General features: G+C 48.9%; 1 protein-coding gene across 1 annotated transcript in view; it reads right to left on the bottom strand.

Moving 5' to 3' along the window:
- LOC148506258 (rap guanine nucleotide exchange factor 1-like) overlaps positions 1-19,390 on the bottom strand; it is a 60,154-nt gene extending 40,764 nt beyond the window's left edge. Inside the window, exon 1 of the mRNA XM_088447041.1 lies at positions 18,987-19,390. Within this exon, the coding sequence (XP_088303167.1) occupies positions 18,987-19,011 (25 nt within the window). The 5' untranslated portion in view covers positions 19,012-19,390. The remainder of the gene's footprint in view (positions 1-18,986) is intronic.
- Positions 19,391-20,868: the final 1,478 nt, after the last annotated feature.

Raw genomic sequence — 20,868 nt, 5'->3', positions numbered from 1 at the left:
CTGCTGTGATGTCACTATTCTTAGGAATACTGGCACAGCCCACAACATGGCTACTTCTTTTGCGCATAAGTATTTGGAACACGGTAAAATAGTGTAACGCTACATAAAACATTATGGGAGAGCATAGGGCAATTTATGAGCTGGGAGATGGGACTATCCAGGCTGGTTAAGCACTGGGAAAATGGACAAAACCTATTTCCAACACATCTCAATGCTTCGCGCTTGTACCAGTACAATATACTGCACTGAAAACGCATGTTACCTGGGCATAATAATCAGGCAGCTGTGTTCTACCATTTGACAAACTATTAACTTTTATTATGGTGAGACCTGCACCTAAGGCGCCTATTTGTCCCTTTTCCCGCGCATTTTCCTGCCTTCATTAAAAAAAAAAAAAACCAGCTCCACAAATCAACAGACCATTGTGAATGAGCTCCCTCATTTTATAATGTAGGGACAACCAGCATTCCCCTCACTGCCTTCTGCTCAAACATCTACCACAGGCCTGGCCAACCTGTGGCTTTCCAGCTGTTGTGAAACTACAAGTTCCAGCATGCCTTGCCACAGTTTTGCTATTAGGGAATGCTAAAACTCTGGCAAGGCATGCTGGGACTTTTAGTTTCACAACAGCTGGAGAGCCACAGGTTGGCCAGGCCTGGTCTACCAGGTAAATAAAACGATTTCCTGCTAAACAAACCCTGTTATCTATATGCAGATATCTGCCCCAACTTGTAATAAGTCTGTAGGAGAGTTTGGAGCAAAATGGTCCCTGCTGACACAATTCTGCCAATTAGCATAAAGCAGGAGAGTCGCAGCTTTTCGCCCCCAGACAGTCGCTCCCCTGTGGGAAGGACAACATGTGTGTAATCATACAGCTGCCGGAATGACAAAAGGGGAGTATAGACTAAAACCACTGTGGGGTCCCAAATGCTTCATCTTTCCCATGAGCCTCTACTAGGATATAAAAAAAAAAAAAGAGGGGGGGGGGGGGGGTTTTGTCATCTGCCCAGTTCCAGCACAAAGCTTTAGCAAGGTCAGCTGTATAGGATGCAAGTCCACCATAGTGTAGTACAGGGGTTCCCAACCACGGTCCTCTAGGCCCACTAACAGTCCAAGTTTTAAGGATAGCCATACTTGAGCATAGGTGTCTTAATTAGTACCTCAGTTATTTTAATTTAACCATCTGTGCTGAAGCATGGATATCACTAAAACCAGGACTGTTAGTGTGCCTTGAGGACCGAGGTTGGGAAACACTGGTGTAGTTGGATGAATAGTTATCCAAGTTTAGGTCCAGCTCAGAAACATGAAAGGAGTTATATAGCTGCAGCAGTCAGACGGCTATTGATAAGAGTGGCTGTGATAGGATGTGTTTCCTTCCCCCTAGTCTAGTGAACACTCCTGACCTGAGATTACCGGCTTCCAACAGCCTCCCCTCTGTTAGGAGTTTATCATCACTGTACACTGCCTCTAGCTGGGCCCTGGTAGACTCCTTCACAGCAGGATAAGGCCAGGATACACGTTATCTATCAACTACACAGCCAACCCTTCCCAAAGATGGCAGCACCCTCCTCCAACAATACCTACAAGCCAAGAGACGACCCTGCTCAGACATTACTGATAGGAGGGAGGAAGGAACATTGTAATAAAATTTTATGTTCTGAATTCATAGGTGATGGCGATATATGTAATCCTGCAAGTAATCTGGACAAACGGTGACAACTGGGGTCCTCTCTTCCATGCTCAATAGGAAAAGAATAATGACCCCCCTCCCCCCAAATTCACATATCAGTAGGCACTTCAGATTTCTGTTACTTTTGTAAAAGTATTCAGCCTACAGCCTGATTTTATAGGGTAATAAACCCCCATGGCTTCTAATAACCCTATATTTCATAGTATATAGGGCGGAATTCAATTGTTTCCAGCCCCCATCGCGCCCGACGAACTATTCAATTGTTGCTCCTGTCGGGCGCGATCAGCTGCCAGCGCTCCATCTCAGCTCGCAGCCACAGAGGGGAGCGAGCTGAAATCGTCGAAAAGTGACCTGTTTGGGCGCCCAAACGGCACTTTTCGCGATCGCGCCCAGCACTTTGGCCGGGGTTTGCCGATTTACGCGGCTAAACCCGACCACTCTGGGCGCGATCAGCGCGAAAAGCTGGAACAATTGAATAGCGGCCCACGATCTCCCGTCACGTTAGATGGCAGATCCGGGCCGCGAAAACAATTGAATTCCAGCCATAGTGTAAATGGGTCACTCCTCACAGAGGGGTATATTCCTTAAGTGCAGGTTTTTAGAAACGGAAATGTTGCCCATAGCAACCAGATTCTACTTAACATTTATCTAGCACCTTATAGAAGATAATAGCTAGAATCCGATTGGTTGCTACGGGCTCCACTTCTAAAATCCCGCACTTTGGTATATAGACATCACATCAGTCCCTGCCCCAGTGGAGCTTACAATCTATACTTCCTACCACATGCTCACACACACTAGGGCAGTGATTCTCAAACTCGGTCCTCAGGACCCCACACAGTTCATATTTTCCAGGTCACCCAGCAGGAGCACAAGTGTATTCATTACGCTCTGAGACATTTTAAAAAGACCCACAGGTGGAGCTAATTATTATTAATTGTGATTCTGTGAGGAGACCTGGAAAACATGCACTGTTTGGGGTCCTGAGAACAGAGTTGGAGAACCTATGCACTAGGGTTCATTTTTGAGGGAGCCAATCAGTTTATTTTTGGAGTATGGGAGGACCCAGGGGAAACCCACGGAAGCACAGGGAGAATATACAAACTTCATACAGTTGGGGCTGTGGTGGGACTCAAACCCACAACCTCAGTGCTGCGAGGCAGTAATGCTAACCATTACACCGTCTGTGTTGCCCTTGGCCTTGTAATTCGCCAGGAAGGGTTTAACAAGAGTAACCAAAGAGGAGGTACTGCCACATCTAAATACTGCCGATTCCAAGTGAATGACAGCGATGATCCTGTTGGATCCCACCTTGTTGTGTAGTGGACACTCAGAGCTGGCGATTGGCTGGATCAGACAAGTAGCGCCAACTGGAGCAGTCATTGATAACTAGTATCTGAGGATCAGGGAAACCACAGGCGGAGACTTACTATGCCCATCTGTAACAGAGGTGCAGGACTCCCCTTCTGCAATCATTTGTTACTTGTTCAACCAATGCTTGTGTGATAAGGGAGGAGTGTGTAACCCTGAACAGCGTTGTACGGAGGAGGAGAAAGTAAAACAAACACTGACTGTATCTCAAACCCAGGTGCTTAATATAGAATATCAGAGAAAAGGATTTGAAAACTATTTAAAAAAATACATAATATATCATCATACATAGAATGTCAGACACCCCAGAAATCAAAAAAAAAAAAAAAAAAAAAAGCTTTATACCATGAGAAAATTAATGTAACCATTTTATCTAAGTAGCAGGGGCAAATGTCCTTACCTGGATTGCTGCGGCTCCCCCTCCCCCCAGCGCTGCCAGTGGGGATAAGAGCGCGCAGTGAATTCTGGTTGGCGGAATGACACTCAGGCTCAATAAGTGTATAGTAAAGTGGCTTCTGATTTCATTGGTTACTACTTTGAAATGCAACTCCCAAGCCACCTATCACAAGGTATGTGCCCCATGGTTTATCACCTGAGATACCACCCTCCGCTACTCAGTACCCCTAAGGTCTGGCAGAACTTTAACCACTTCCCCGATCTCTACTTCTTCACCGATTTGCCTAATATCTGGCCTCCTCTTCCAGGACACATCAGTTGCCTTTCGCCATAATGGTTTATCTACACATAGGAAGAATTGTACTGCTTGGCACAGCCTGTTCTGCACCTTATCTGACAGAAGGCCCGTCCTACCGGCAGCAGTACCAGCCTACCATAACGGGCAGAATAAGGCGCAACGGCAGCTCTCACGTAATTAAATCTGGCCCTAATGTATTTGCCTTTAATTATGAATGGCCATTTACAAACATACACTTGTTGAAAGCTTACTTTTTTTTTTTTTTAATTAAAAATAAATAAAAAGGGCCAAATCACTCTGAAACGTCAGAGAACTTAATTTTGAAGGAACCACTTAGATTACATCCCTATTTACCTTGAAGAAGCCAAATTGCGAATATTTAGTCTGCTTTCACAGGGGGCAACTCAATTCAGCGAGTTCCCGGAGCTATTCAATTAACCGCGCCGTTAAGTCCGACTAGAACCACTTGAAATTTGAGAATGCCGGTTACCGCGCCTTAAGCTGGACGTTTGCTCGCGGTAACCTTCAATCTCAGACTAAAGTGCCGGCCGTGTGGCTGTTAGCGCCGCGCCAAGCCGGAAAACAGCCTTGCGGCCGGCACTTAAGTCGGATTTCTGCTCGCTCCTCAGGAGGGTGCTTTTCAGCATCGCGCCGAGTTGAGAACGACTTATTCATTATAAAAGGAATTAGGATTTGTATACGTACTGTGCTGAAAAAATAATAGGTAATGCAATTCAGATACGAATGTCATAAGGCTTAATAAAATGTCTGGGTTCACTTACATTTCCAATATGGTCCCTGTGAGCCTACCATACAACTGTACACAGTATTTTTAGATGTAGTCATGTTTCAGCATTACAAATGCCTCGGAGATTAGTTTCCCTCACCAAAGGCAGCCTCAGCTGGTGTACTTACCCTTCTGCCAAACATCCCTGCTCACAGATCATAACTGGCGCCACGGCACTGCCTGCCCTGCCCCCCCACCCCCCCCTCCCCCCTCCCTCCTCCCTCCGCCCCTGCCAAACAGACTGTTGCCTGTGAGAGACTCAGGTTTTCGCTCTCAAGTGTGTTCAGCACCTGTTGGGAGTTTGGAATGAAAACAGATTCATAAGCAAAGGATTTAACATGAAGGAGAGCGCTCTCCCTGAGCGGCGAATTACCCACCGGCTCTACATCCATTTATCTTTGCTTCACTGTGACATGGCTGTGTATACCCCTCTCACAGACAATCATACAGTAATCACAATTTACGGAGTTTAAAAAAACAAAATCATATAACCTGTAGGACATATATATATCTACCACCACTGTGTGTATGTATATATTTATTATGCAGTGACACACAACAAAAGCGGTTTGATATTGATATCACAGATGGGTCTAGTCTTCATTCTAGCACCCTGCACCTGTCACAACCCGTGCAGTTCCACTTTCCTGCCTGGAGTGCCTGCTCTCCTCTCTGGTGCTTCTAGCACACTCAGCTAAAGCAACAAAACGCTGAGATACAGACCAAAGTATGCTAGAAGCACCAGAGCAGAGAGCGACAGGTGCAGGGTGCTAGAATGAACACTGTGTCCACATACATCTTACCCCCCCGTGCGCTACAAGTCGCGTTAAACACAATGTGTGAGCGTTGTGCAACTCGGTAGCAGCAAGCGTCTTTTCGTGCCACTTTTTACCATCAAATGCGTCGAAAAGTGGTGCAAATAGGACGCGCAAGCAGCTTTTGCTGATTAAAAGGATATGCGGCATGCCTATATTGTGTGCAACTGTAACGTAGCATTTTGCATGCAGATGCGCCCGCAGTGTCACACGCCGCATATCATTTTGATCAGCGGAAGCGGCTTGTGCATTTTATTCGCATTTGATGGTAAAATGGAGCACGAAAATCTGCTTGGAGCAACAGAGTCGCACGACGCTCGCACGTTATGTTTAACGTGACTTGTAGCGCACAAGTTGCAGTTTCGTGTAGCCGAAGTTGCGACATTGCCAGTTTGAGCAGTGACGGCGGTTTAGTGCAACGAGCAATAGCGCAGCGACTACACTTGCGCAGTGTGCGTGGGCATCTTCTACCCCACCTGGTTCGGCACCTACCTTTATGTTACCCAAAAGTGATCTCATACAGACAGAGTTGACCAAGTTTATTTGAAGAATTATTTCTAATTGTTTAAATTTTACTAACGATTGTGATTCGTAGCGTAGCGTTCCAAAGATCTTTTTCAAAAAAGTTGTTACTAGAAAACATAAAAGTTTAGTCTGTAAATAAATAAAAGGTTACACACTTATCATGAGCAATAGTAACCAAATGAATGTACTGGCCGGAGGTTAGGGAGGAAATGCAATGATCAGAATAAGTAAGGGAGAGGACATACTTCTCCAATATATGCCTCTAATGGAATTGTAATGGTGCCACACACTCACCAATCAGATCGTTGTTCTTTAACCTTCCGTGAACCAGGTCGAAAAAAAATCAACATGGCGAATAATGTGGGGTCTCTCACACCCTATGCTATACTTCAAAGTAATAATGTTCCCACTAGACTTACGGGCAGGGTGCTAAGGGGGCGGTCAGGGAGTCTATGCACCCATCGAAGGTATGCATGATCCCGAAAAGGGAGACACTCCCCAATAGTCACTCTTGGGGGTGTGACCAGTACTTACGGAGGTGCTGGGGCTTCCCCCAAGCTCTCTCCACTCACAGTGAATAGATGCCATGCGTCTGCACATGGCGGTGATAGGTCGCCGCAACTTTTTCCACCCGCAGGATGCGGCGTCCCACTCAAAACAGCCTAGCGGGAACACTACCGTAAGTATACTAAATTTAGTACAACAGTCATTTTGACTGTCATAATATTGCATCTTGTCACTGGAGGTCTAAAAATAAAACAAAATAATAAAAAAAGGGAATAAACTCTTAAAACAAGAAAACAAAAAAACCCTATTTCTTTAGATTTCATATCAAGTTACCATTACCTTATAAAATGGACTAGTATTATTTTCCCTTAGCTACTGGGGAAATATACAGCTAATTTCTTACATTCTTGGGATAGTTGGAGAAAGCAGAACAGGAAGTTAGAAGAAAAGCTTCTGTCACTGGAATGTGTGTGTGGAATAGTTCAGAAACCAGAGACACACAAGTCACTGACAGCGCGGTCTCAGGGACCGCAATATATCACGGTGACCTCAAACTACGCATCGCCGAGCGGACAGCACAAATGTCACTGTAAAGTCGCGGTCTGGAGTCCATTCAGTTAGACTTGCACTGAGAGTCCGTTATATGCTACACTTACGCTAGCTCAGGACTCGCTGATTGGTGTTCGCAGCCGCAAAGGGCGGAGTACAATAACCAGCAGGTCTGGGGCAAGATGAGGCACCTGCGCTTTAATGCCATTGCAACGGCGACTCGCACCCCCTTCATGGCTATTTGAGGCGAACCCGAATAATAAAAAAATTAAAAAAAAATTATTACCCTGTGGAGCTTATAGTAAATACTGTAATAGAATTCAGCTGACATAAAAAGATTGTGCAATATCTCCAATTGTAGTGTAAAGAAAAGAAATAAAAGCAACGGACTGTAGTTTCAAAAATATTTAAAAAATTGTGGTCTCAAAAGGGATGAAGTTGGCATTCTGGCTGTTGGCGCACAAAATACCAGCGCCAGAATCCGGTATCCCGACGGTAAGTATTGTGGTTAGGGGGAGGGAGAGTTAGGGTACTTAGCGACTAATGTCGGCATTCAAACCCAGTCGCTATGCTGGCATCGGGATTCTCACCGCCGGCATCCTGTACCCTACCAGTCTCAAATAGCTTACTGAAAGAAAGAGAAAGTACTTTGCAGCAGCAGATTTCTATACACATACAGTGACTATATTGCTGAGGCTTTATTTGAATATAATCATACATTGTGGCAACCAGTTTGCATTGAAGTAGTATGCCGCGTATCCACTACCCGATTGCACGATTACGACATCGCAATCGTTCAGTAATCGGGCACACATCGGGGATGTAAATGTCGGAAAAGACCAGCGATGTGGGCTCCTGCTGGTCGTTTCCGACATCAATCATTGCAAGAAAATGCTGGTCAACCTGCCGATAACGTCAGGATGAGCATGTTAGGGGGATGATGGATGAGCCTGCACTGGAACGACTGATCATTCAGTGTAAGCACCAGCACCAGACTGAGAAACGACAGCACGATTACAATGTCGTAATCGTGCAGTCGTTTCTATGTCTGCTAGTGGATGTGCGCCTTTAGTCTTCGGCAATATCCACTTACTGTGCTTGTTGAACGGATAGTTGGTTTTAGATCTTGTACATTCGGAAGGCATTTATCCTTTCTTTAAGCAATTTCTGAGACCACAAATGTTATTAAAGCACATTTAAAGAAGAGCGCAAAAGGCTTCTTTGCTTTAACCCTCTGTGATGGCATAAATAAAATGCTGAGCGAATGAACACACGAAAAAAAAAAATAGGTAGTTAAAACTATAGCACAATATCATCATAGCTGGCTGTAGAGGAAGCCTACTGATTGCCAGCTGCGTTGTTCCAACCAACGAAAACTCAGTCTCGTCCTGGCATTTCCTCTCTCTTCAGCAATGAGACAGGCGTCAGCGCTCATTTGTGGTATCCGCGAAACAATCGGGAAGACCGGAAAGTTTAGCTCTCATTAACCAAAGAGCTTCTCATTACAAAACTTATATACATTGTACAAAACTGCCCAACATACTTCTCACTACAAATACAACAGTTAATGATATATTTTTATTTATTCTTCACACATAAATGGCAGCTTTTCAGAACAATACGACTGGTCTAAGAGCTACCGACATGCAAACTCTCATCTATGGGCTGAACTTATTAATATTTAGGAGGTTGTAGCCCAGTGGTGTCAAACTCGGGCCTTTCAGCTGCAGTGGAACTACACATCCCAACATGCATTGCCAGAGTTTTGCTATTAGGGCTTGCTAAAACTGTGGCAGGGCATCCTGGGATATGTAGTCCCACAGCAGCTGGAGGGCCCGAGTTTGACACCATTGCTGTAGCCTATCAATTGATAAGGCGCAATTAACTCATGAATACAAGTCAGACCGAATGAATGTTAGTCAGGCAGTGCCTTGGTGGCGATTGATAGCCTGCATGCGGTTTTAGTGTAAATAAATACATAAAAAATAGCGGCTTTCACTGTTTTTAGGTGAAGATTCCACATTCGGTCAACAGCAACATACAGCAATGCATATGATTACTTTAACTTTTATCTTCTAATGCAGGCCGGGCCAACCTGTGGCTCTCCAGCTGTTGTGAAACTACAAGTCCCAGCATAGACTCCCACCGATTAGCTGGTAAAGCATGATGGGATTTGTAGTTTCACAACAGCTGTAGAGCCACAGGCTGATCCTATTAGGTGCAAGGTGGACAAGTTGCAAGGTAACATAAGAAAAGCATCTGGCCTCAGTTACTCGCAGCCAATAGGATTGACCCCTGAATATACCAGGCAGCTGAAGTGTGCGGGTAGGTTAGCAATTTTTCTCAACCCAAAGGGGTTGTAGACATGGCTCTAGCATATTATGTAGATGAGGGTAGGAAGGTGTCCCAGTGTGGGTGCAGACACAGATTTAGGGTATAGAGATATGGATATTAATTGTTGGACAAATACGAGAGCCTGGGAAAAAGTGCAGCCAATATATCCTTTAAGCCACCTAATGGTGCGTACACACGTAGAGATATAAACGAGTGATTTGCATGATAACATTATCGTTCAAATCTGTCATTTAAATGGTCCCTATCAACTCACCATCGACCAGCGATGCGCGCCCACGTATGGACGATAGCGATATCGTCCATCGGCCGTGCATGCAGGTCAACTAGCTCGATATTGAGCAGGTTACTATAGGGACCTGCGATCGTTGATCGCGGATCGCTATAGTCGTCGGTGAGTTGCTAGATGTTCGATATCGATCATCCAGCAGCACGCCAGGGAGGGTGCAGGATGATCAGCCAGCGATATTGTATCGCTGACTAATCGCTACGTGTGTATGCACCATAAGACCTCACATGTACCAGAATCTGGGCAGAGAGTGGGTTTATATATAGATAACATCACGGCATGGACTCTAGCATAGGATGCAGCAGTGTTTATGGAGTCCGTAAGCCATTCCACAGATTCTCTCATTGTATGTCAGGTGCCAACATCTGTTGGCCAGATGTTAGCGTGCGGCGGGCCCAAGAGCTACCGACATGCAAACACTGTAAAACACAGCAGGATCCTGTCCTGGGCAATGGGGAATGTAGCAGGACAAACACAACTAACTAGCAAACACAAGAACCCAAACTTACAGACAGCAATGCTCAGCCGCAGAGACCATCACTACGACGGAGGCTCCACCAACTAGAACCGTTCCCCCATAATCCCCCACGAGTAGATCCATCCAGGTTTCATTCCCAAGGACCCTTGTAGTGCAAGAGACCCTGAAACCCAGAAAAATAGTCACTAGGGTCTGAGGGGGTGTATAGAGAACAGGTGGAGAAGCTGGCTATGGCAACTAATCAGATTACAGCTGTCATTTTATAGAATATACAAGATAAATGATAGCTGGACGCCGATTGGTTGCTATGGGGCAACGCCTCCACCTGCTCTTTTCAGGAGGTTTGATACATCTCCCCCTTTGTTCCTTCCCGACAGCTAGGAGCGGCTTGAACGTGGGTGACAGGCAGAGTAGACAGCCCAATTACTGTACCATCAAGTCAGCGTCAATACAAAGATTAACATAATAATCTGTTGTGACTGTCACCATGAGAAAAACACCAGCAATGTTTATACTCCATATGATATTTTAGATTCTCCGTGGTAACAAGAATACAATCATTGAACTCGAAAATTCTGCCTTGAAAACAAGAGCAGTCTAATAGTCCAATGGGTCTATTCTTATCCTTTATTTATATACTTTATTTATAAAGACACCCAAGTATCAAAGCGCTGTACATGCCAGTTTGCAATATCACTGCCGATAGAACCAGCTTTAGTGCTCATTCGACAAGCATGTGCCCACACACATCTAATATATGGTAGAATTCAGCGTACATCTCCCTATGTGATATACTCAGACAGGTGTATGAGGAACAGACCACAGAAGCTACAGATAACAATGGTACACGCTACCCAAAGCCATCTGCACAGGATTTCTCTTCTCGCTGATGGTTCCTCTGGGTGGTACAAAAGACTATTGCTTTATAGCACCAATCCAATGTTTATGTCCCGTACCAGACGTTTTCATAACAGTCTAGTCACAAAGCAAAATAAAAACGCAAGAGGAATCTAGGTGATGGGATGCTATTGGAGGGATAACCGGAAATAGTAACATGTAATACATCCAGTGGTCAGTAACATGCAAACAAATTGCTACAGATAGAAATCTACATTACAGCACTTTTCTGGCAAAACTGACCGTTTTTAAAAAGAAATTTAATTTTATCATGTCTGATCTCTCTCTCTCTCTCCTAAATTACATTCAGTCCCTTTCCCAGGGTTGTTCCTTCCACCTTCAAAATATCTCCGGGATCAGACCCTTTCTAACCCTGGAGGCAATGAAGACCTTCATCCACTCACTGGTCATCTCTATACTGGATTACTGTAACCTCCTCTTACCTAGCCTCCCCGACTCCTGCCTCTGTCCACCCCAATCTGTCAACAATGCTGCCGCTTGGGTCATCTCCACCAGGCCCTACCCTGGTTCCTCATCACCTTCAAAACATAATACTAACTCCCCATACTCGCTTATAAAGCCCTCACCCTATCCTCTCCTACCTACATTTGTTACCCACTAATTACCTCCTACCTCTCCCGCCTCCAAGACTTTGCCTGTGCTGCACCTCACCTCTGGAACTCTCTCCCTGTCCATATCAGGCTCTCCACCTCTCTCCAAAGCTTTAAATGGGATCTCAAAACCCACTTCCTTATTACAGTTATCTAACTCTCATGCTAACTAAATTCTCCATGCTCCTCGCTCACTCTCTCTCCCTTCTGTGTCAAGCCTGAGTCTGCTACCCCACCTCTAGATTGTAAGCTCTATCGAGCAAGGCCCTTGAGTGAATACAGGCACTACGTTCGCATCCGCGACTCCAAAGGAATGCATGGTGCGATCGCCGTGCACGCCATAACGTACCGTAGCATACGCTGCTGCGGGTAATCGCATGGCGTGATGCGTGTGCACGTTTGTAGCGCGATCGGCAAGGATGTAACAGGACACCCGTACGTTCTGCATTGTTTTGTAAGTCTATCAGTTTAGTCGGCAGTTTATGTAATATGTTAGGTGCTGGTGAACCCTTGTGGCGCCATATAAAAGGAATGATAATTACAATGGATGGAAATTTTTTTTTTTTTTTACTACTAGATTGCCTCATGAATCTGTCCCCACCATGTAATTTGAACTGGCTTTGTCTGTGAAGAAGTAGCAGAAGGCACAAACTGTGGTAAATGTTAATTTATGGTGACAGATTTATATTAATTTATTAGAAGTTAAGAAGCAGATATGAGCCATAGAAGTGGTTAACAGGTTCACAGACTAAAGATAAAATCTATGTATACGTTTAGCTCATGGTCATTTAAAACCATCAGATTTTGACAGTATTTTGAATTTGACGTCAAATCTTAAACTCTGAATATCCTCCGAGATCTGCTTTCCTAAGAAGCCTTCAGGCGGTTCCGAGAATTCTTTACTGAGCAAGTCATAAGGAAGGTTCAAAACAAATGCGGTGATTTGCAAAGCACAGGTTCTCGATACATGAGTAATGCCAGAAATACCGTAGGTGACTGCAATTGGTGGGAATCAACACAGAAATGCTCATTACCAAGCTGAAAAGAAACGTGAGCCCACCGAGTAAATACAGGTGTGTTATGGCATTGACCTATTACCCACAAACATGCCGATCCTTACAGAAAACGCATGGAGACGGTTTGCTCCAGTTGGTGGAGGCAGCATGGCGTTTCTAGCTAAAAGTGGCTTAAGCGTGACTATGAGGTCTAGTTACTAAGCAGTGTTAGGAGACAGAGTGAGAAGGTGCCAGCCAATCAGCTCCCAACTGTCATTTTTCAAACACAGCCTGTGAGATGACAGTTGGGAGCTGATTGGCTGGCACCTTCTCACTCTGTCTCCTGACACTGCTTAGTAAATAGACCCCCTTTGAAATCTTGATAGGCACAGAGCCCATGTACCAGAAGAGTCTATCCTCCTTGCCCTCCTTTATAGAAGACATTTAAATAATACCCCTTTTACACTAAAGTTCCAGGTATGACACCGCTATCTGGAACATTGTTTCAAACCAGGACAGACTGCTTCGATACTGCAGCGCCGACCTGGATTATCCCTGGGTCGGTGCCGCTTGTACTGCACTTTGTTTAGACTCATTTGTACGAAATTCACTTTTTCTGCATATTCCATATGAACGTCAGTGACCAGACAGATCAACTGGTGTTTTCAGGATTTTTAAGTATAGAAGAGATTTTCTAATTATTTACTTCTTACAATGCTTTGGAACATTTAAGAATTTACAATATGTATACAGTCCAATAACAAATGTAGTGGTTTGTACAAACCAGCCAACAGATTTTTACATTATTATTATCATCCTTTAGTTATATGGCACCAGGAGGGGTACACAGCGCCTTACAAAGTACATAAACAGAAACGTATGACCAAAACAAGAACACCGTGACTAAAGGTGCGTACTCACTAATAAACACCTTAAACAATTTTGCCGATAACGACACACGGTCACTACAAATGTCATTTTATTGTCCAGTGTGTATGCACTAGATCGCTCGCGATGTGCGCTCCTGCGGGTCGCTAACGACATCCCCAGTCGTTCTGTATTTGCAGCTCAATCTGTGGATGTCGTTAGTGATGTCATGCTGCCGCATGCCCCAGCTTCCCCCCCCCCCCCTCACGTGCCATCGTTCCCAACATCGGAAAGTGTGTATGCACTTGTCAATGCCGGCACCCCGGCCGAGTACACACCGTTTGGTGAGTACCCAGTTTTACAGTACAGAACATTGCAGGACAAAGGTATGGTTTATAAACATTGCTGCATCAGCTGTCATAGTACCCAAATAAGCAGCAGGGCACAGTACCCAAGGGGTTGGTGTGGTTGTAGGCAGTGGGGACGAGGTGATGGAATAAGTGAGGGAATGAAAAGCACATGAGAGAAGAGGGCCCTGCACTTGAGAGCCTACAGTCTAATACCCCCTTTTACACCAAAGTCCCAGGTCTGACCCGGGATTTGGGACACGTTTCCAACCCAGATCAGACCCCCTTTTACACTGCAGCGCCGACCAGGGCATTGTTCACACCGGAGCCAGGTCAGCACCGACCCAGCTCTCCAGCGCTTCATACCCTCCCTTCCCCTCCGCGACCCCCTTACCTTACTCCGAAGTGGTCCGGAGGCAGGGAACACTGCTCCCTTCTAGGTCGACCCGGCAGTGGACGCTTGGAGATGATGTCATCTCCAAGCGCCACTGAAGCCGGGACAATCGAGCGGTTTCAGTGGGCGGCCTGGTGCGATACAGTATTTTACCCAAAATAATATGCGTCATTGGTTACACAGAAATCTGCTCTCCGTGTACAAATGAATGGAATTACAAGATGTGTCATAACCCTGAGCAACAAAAGGAAACAGCTCTATAAACAATTACTGAGAAAGGATGAGGTCATGTGTTTATTAAATGTTGTTAAAAACCCTTCAATACATAATACATTTTACATTATATATCTATATTCACTATCTATCAAAAGCAGAATTGGCCAAACTTTTCTATAATGAACAGCAAGACGCTGGAATTACGATAGTGATTACATTGTAACATATGAAGACAACTGCAGTCATCCCCAGGAGCCACCAAGCTCTCACACCTAGATAACAACTCTGACAATGGATGAAAAGTTTAAAAAAACTTCACAAATCATTTACCTAAAACCATGAAAACATCGTAAGTGGTCAGAATCTCTTACACCTTTATTCTTGCCCAACAACATTGACTTGCTCAAAATATCATGTTCCTATTTAGGCTGCCAGCGATTGGCATGAGGGCACGAGGTTGGATTTCTTACCCAGGAACATTCACCGTGAACCCCAAATCAAAGTAATGGGGGAAGTAACAGCAGCACCTCCATGGAATGGGTCTATATAGTGTATTGCTATGTGCAATCATCAGCCTAAAGATACAGATTTAATACACTTTGTTTTAAAAATTATTTTATGCCTCACATTTATCAGGATAGCTATCCTGGCACACTCCCTCACTTAAGGAGCGTACACACTGGGCGATAAAGTGGACGACTGAACGATAACGATATCGTTATCGCTCAGTCGTCCACTTTATCGTCCTTTTTTAAGCCCAAAAAGATGAACGATGACGACGACGCGCGTTTCCGCGGGTCGTTCGTCATCATCGTTCATCGGGCTGACATGCAGGCCAACCTGACGATCTCGTCAGGTTGCTGCATGTCAGGGAATGGGGGAGAGAGCCCAGTGCTGAACGATATCATTAATGATATCGTTCAGTGGCTGTGCTCAATGTCATGAACGACACTGAGCAAAGCCTGCCGGGGACACACTAGACGATATCGCTCAGGGAGCATATCGTCTAGTGTGTACGCACCATTAGGGTTATATAATAGTGGGGTCTGGGATCAGTGCCCATGGGGATTTGTACTTCTAAAATTTCTATCTTGAGCTAAAATCTACCCCTGCACTCCCTGTACCTACATCCGGCCCCACGCTCTCCCCGTACCTACATCCGGCCCCACGCTCTCCCCGTACCTACATCCGGCCCCCCGCACTCCCCGTGCCTACATCTGGCCCCCCGCACCTACATCCAGCCCACCGCACCCACACCCGGCCCCCCGCACTCCCCGTACCCACATCCGGTACCCCGCACCCACATCCGGCCCCCCGCCCTCCCCGTACCTACATCCGGCCCCCAGCACCCTACCATCCCCGCTCCCTACCCCTTACACCCTGCCATCCCCGCTCCCTACACCTTACACCCTGCCATCCCCGCTCCCTACCCCTTACACCCTGCCATCCCCGCTCCCTACCCCTTACACCCTGCCATCCCCGCTCCCTACCCCTTACACCCTGCCATCCCCGCTCCCTACCCCTTACATTCTGCCATCCCCGCTTCCTACCCCCTTACACCCTGCCATCCCCGCTCCCTACCCCTTACACCCTGCCATCCCTGCTCCCTACCCCTTATACCCTGCCATCCCCGCTCCCTACACCCTGCCATCCCCGCTCCCTACTCCTAACACCCTGCCATCCCCGCTCCCTACCCCTTACACTCTGCCATCCCCGCTCCCTACTCATTACACCCTGCCATCCCCGCTCCCTACACCCTGCTATCCCCGCTCCCTACTCATTATACCCTGCCATCCCCGCTCCCTACACCCTGCCATCCCCGCTCCCTACACCCTGCCATCCCCGCTCCCTACCCCTTACACCCTGCCATCCCCGATCCCTACACCCTGCCATCCCCGCTCCCTACCCCTTACACCCTGCCATCCCCGCTCCCTACCCCTTACACCCTGCCATCCCCACTCCCTACACCCTGCCATCCCCGCTCCCTACCCCTTACACCCTGCCATCCCCCCTACCAACCCCTTACACCCTACCATCCCCGCTACCAACCCCTTACACCCTACCATCCCCGCTACCAACCCCTTACACCCTGCCATCCCCGCTCCCTACCCCTTACACCCTGCCATCCCCGCTCCCTACCCCTTACACCCTGCCATCCCCACTCCCTACACCCAGCCATCCCCGCTCCCTACCCCTTACACCCTGCCATCCCCCCTACCAACCCCTTACACCCTACCATCCCCGCTCCCAACCCCTTACACCCTACCATCCCCGCTACCAACCCCTTACACCCTACCATCCCCGCTCCCAACCCCTTACACCCTGCCATCCCCGCTCCCTACCCCTTACACCCTGCCATCCCCGCTCCTCACACCCTGCCATCCCCGCTCCCTACCCCTTACACCCTGCCATCCCCACTCCCTACACCCTGCCATCCCAACTCCCTACTCCTAACACCCTGCCATCCCAACTCCCTACTCCTAACACCCTGCCATCCCCGCTCCCTACACCTTACACCCTGCCATCCCCGCTCCCTACTCATTACACCCTGCCATCCCCGCTCCCTACACCCTGCCATCCCCGCTCCCTACCCCTTACACCCTGCCATCCCCGCTCCCTACCCTTTACACCCTGCCATCCCCGCTCCCAACCCCTTACACCCTGCCATCCCCGCTCCCAACCCCTTACACCCTGCCATCCCCGCTCCCTACCCCTTACACCCTGCCATCCCCGCTCCCTACCCATTACACCCTGCCTTCCCCGCTCCCTACCCCTTACACCCTGCCATCCCCGCTCCCTACCCCTTACACCCTGCCATCCCCGCTCCCTACCCCTTACACCCTGCCATCCCCGCTCCCTACCCCTTACACCCTGCCATCCCCGCTCCCTACACCCTGCCATCCCCGCTCCCTACCCCTTACACCCTGCCATCCCCGCTCCCTACCCCTTACACCCTGCCATCCCCGCTCCCTACCCCTTACACCCTGCCATCCCCGCTCCCTACCCCTTACACCCTGCCTTCCCCGCTCCCTACCCCTTACACCCTGCCATCCCCGCTCCCTACCCCTTACACCCTGCCATCCCCGCTCCCTACCCCTTACACCCTGCCATCCCCGCTCCCTACCCCTTACACCCTGCCATCCCCGCTCCCTACCCATTACACCCTGCCTTCCCCGCTCCCTACCCCTTACACCCTGCCATCCCCGCTCCCTACCCCTTACACCCTGCCATCCCCGCTCCCTACCCCTTACACCCTGCCATCCCCGCTCCCTACACCCTGCCATCCCCGCTCCCTACCCCTTACACCCTGCCATCCCCGCTCCCTACCCCTTACACCCTGCCATCCCCGCTCCCTACCCCTTACACCCTGCCATCCCCGCTCCCTACCCCTTACACCCTGCCATCCCCGCTCCCTACCCATTACACCCTGCCATCCCCGCTCCCTACCCCTTACACCCTGCCATCCCCGCTCCCTACACCCTGCCATCCCCGCTCCCTACCCCTTACACCCTGCCATCCCCGCTCCCTACCCCTTACACCCTGCCATCCCCGCTCCCTACCCCTTACACCCTGCCATCCCCGCTCCCTACCCCTTACACCCTGCCATCCCCGCTCCCTACCCCTTACACCCTGCCATCCCCGCTCCCTACCCATTACACCCTGCCTTCCCCGCTCCCTACCCCTTACACCCTGCCATCCCCGCTCCCTACCCCTTACACCCTGCCATCCCCGCTCCCTACACCCTGCCATCCCCGCTCCCTACCCCTTACACCCTGCCATCCCCGCTCCCTACCCCTTACACCCTGCCATCCCCGCTCCCTACCCCTTACACCCTGCCATCCCCGCTCCCTACCCCTTACACCCTGCCATCCCCGCTCCCTACACCCTGCCATCCCCGCTCCCTACCCCTTACACCCTGCCATCCCCGCTCCCTACCCCTTACACCCTGCCATCCCCGCTCCCTACCCCTTACACCCTGCCATCCCCGCTCCCTACCCCTTACACCCTGCCATCCCCGCTCCCTACCCCTTACACCCTGCCATCCCCGCTCCCTACCCCTTACACCCTGCCATCCCCGCTCCCTACCCCTTACACCCTGCCATCCCCGCTCCCTACCCCTTACACCCTGCCATCCCCGCTCCCTACCCCTTACACCCTGCCATCCCCGCTCCCTACCCCTTACACCCTGCCATCCCCGCTCCCTACCCCTTACACCCTGCCTTCCCCGCTCCCTACCCCTTACACCCTGCCATCCCCGCTCCCTACACCCTGCCATCCCCGCTCCCTACCCCTTACACCCTGCCTTCCCCGCTCCCTACCCCTTACACCCTGCCATCCCCGCTCCCTACCCCTTACACCCTGCCATCCCCGCTCCCCTGTGATAGCTCCCAGTGCTGCTGTCAGTGTGGGCTCGGCCTGGAGGAGCCGCTACTCTCAGTAGAATGTGTTCCCCGGGGCGGTGCAGGGAGCGGCCAGATGCAGAGAGGATAGCCTGGAGCTGCGGGAGGCGCCCCCGTTCGTCTGCTACTACCGTACCGGGGCCTCCACCGCGGCCTGCCGTGATTTCCAGCCCCTCCACAGGAACAACCTCCTCACACTTACCGGCCTTCTCTATTTTCCCGGACATCTCCGCCTCCGAGGCCACCCCCCGGGGCCCAGCTTCGTCTCTCCGGTAACGTGTGTCCGGGCACCGGGGAGGCCCCGGTCCCTGTGATTCCGGATCCCTGGCCTATGCCAGCAGCAGCATGTCCCGGCGTTACGGTGTGCTGTAACCGGAGCGTGGCTCAGCGCTGCCGGTGTCCTGGCCGTCTCTCTCTCTCTCTCCCTGTCTGCTGCTAGTAACAGTCTCCCGGTGCTGCTGCGGTCACGGCGCCGCCTCCAGTAATGAGCTGACTCGCGCCCCCAGCGGTAGCGGCCGGTACTGCGCGGGTCTGACCCAGCCGGGCACAGCAGCGTCATCCACCTCTACATACACACACAGCGGCGCCTTCTCTGTGCCCCTGTATATCACCGCCGGCCTCACTGTCTCTGCTACTGGTGTCTGCACAGACGTCACTGAGTGTGTATTCATGTTATTATCATACCCTACATCCCTCGGCTATAACACCATCCTCACTACAGCACATTTATGCGGTATCTTATATGATTACATATCACCGAACACTTATGCTGTCAATTCAAATGACTCCTATCACTCTCTCTATAGTACTATCCTTATTACATTTCTCAGGTAAATCTAAAAGTATCATATGATATCGCCCCATCTATAACACCACCCTTATATATCTCCATTATATATATATATATATCAACCCCCTCTATAGCACCATCCTTATATATCACCCCCTCTATTGCACCATCCTTATAAATATCACCCTCTCTATAGCACCATCCTTATATATCACCATTATTATATATATATATATATAAATATATATATATATATATATCAGCCCCCTCTATAGCACCATCCTTATAAATATCACCCCCTCTATAGCACCATTATTATATATATCACCCCCTCTATAGCACCATCCTTATAAATATCACTCCCTCTATAGCACCATCCTTATATATCACCCCCTCTATAGCACCATCCTTATATATCACCCCCTCTATAGCACCATCCTTATATATCACCCCCTCTATAGCACCATCCTTATATATCACCCCCTCTATAGCACCATCCTTATAAATATCACTCCCTCTATAGCACCATTATTATATAAATATCACCCCCTCTATAGCGCCATCCTTATATATCACCCCCTCCAGGGGTTAAAGTGGGCTGGAACAGGGTGGAACTGAGGGCCTGATTCAGACCCGTTCGCACGTAGGCTGCCGATGTTTACAATGTGCGCATGCGTACAAGACACAGTGCGCGTGTGCAAACTAGTCCATGCGTTCGGGAAGCGTTTGCACCCTGCACACAGATGCCTCGCTAGCATGAGTGACAGGACGAGCCGTTTGTGGGTAGTGCCATGGGTTGGTCGATGGAAACGGGGGTGTGGTGGTGCGAACGCAGGCGTGTCTGTGCATCTGAACGATGTTTCAGGGGCGTGCATAATTAAGACGCAGCGTCATAATACATATCACATGGCTGAATTACACACAGCAGCACTTGCAGCGCTTGCGGTAGGGTATGGTCAGCCACAAGTGCTGCGTATGGGTCCGATGTTACTGATTGTGTAATACATATCCTGGAGATGACGTGTGTTACTAAAGGAAAGTGGGCGTCCTGTGTCAGGCTGGTGGGCGTCTAAATACACACCGCGATCGCATGGCATGACATAGTGGGCGTGCTAATGTCTTGCTAGCGATAACAGAATTTGCATACTCAGGCTGCTGACAGCTGCGTGCAAACGCATCCTAGCGATGGGGTCTGAATCGAGCCCTGAGTGCCATCACCTGTAATGGTAGGTGGCACTAGTTCCACCTCCACCACATCCATGCACAGAAGTCCCACAGACAGAGAGCTGCTCGG

The sequence above is a fragment of the Taudactylus pleione genome, unplaced genomic scaffold (assembly GCF_031769625.1).
Source record: "Taudactylus pleione unplaced genomic scaffold, aTauple2 ptg000412l, whole genome shotgun sequence".
Taxonomy (NCBI): domain Eukaryota; kingdom Metazoa; phylum Chordata; class Amphibia; order Anura; family Myobatrachidae; genus Taudactylus; species Taudactylus pleione.
The sequence above is the reverse complement of the archived record's forward strand: the minus strand, read 5'-3'. Positions and strand labels throughout refer to the sequence as shown.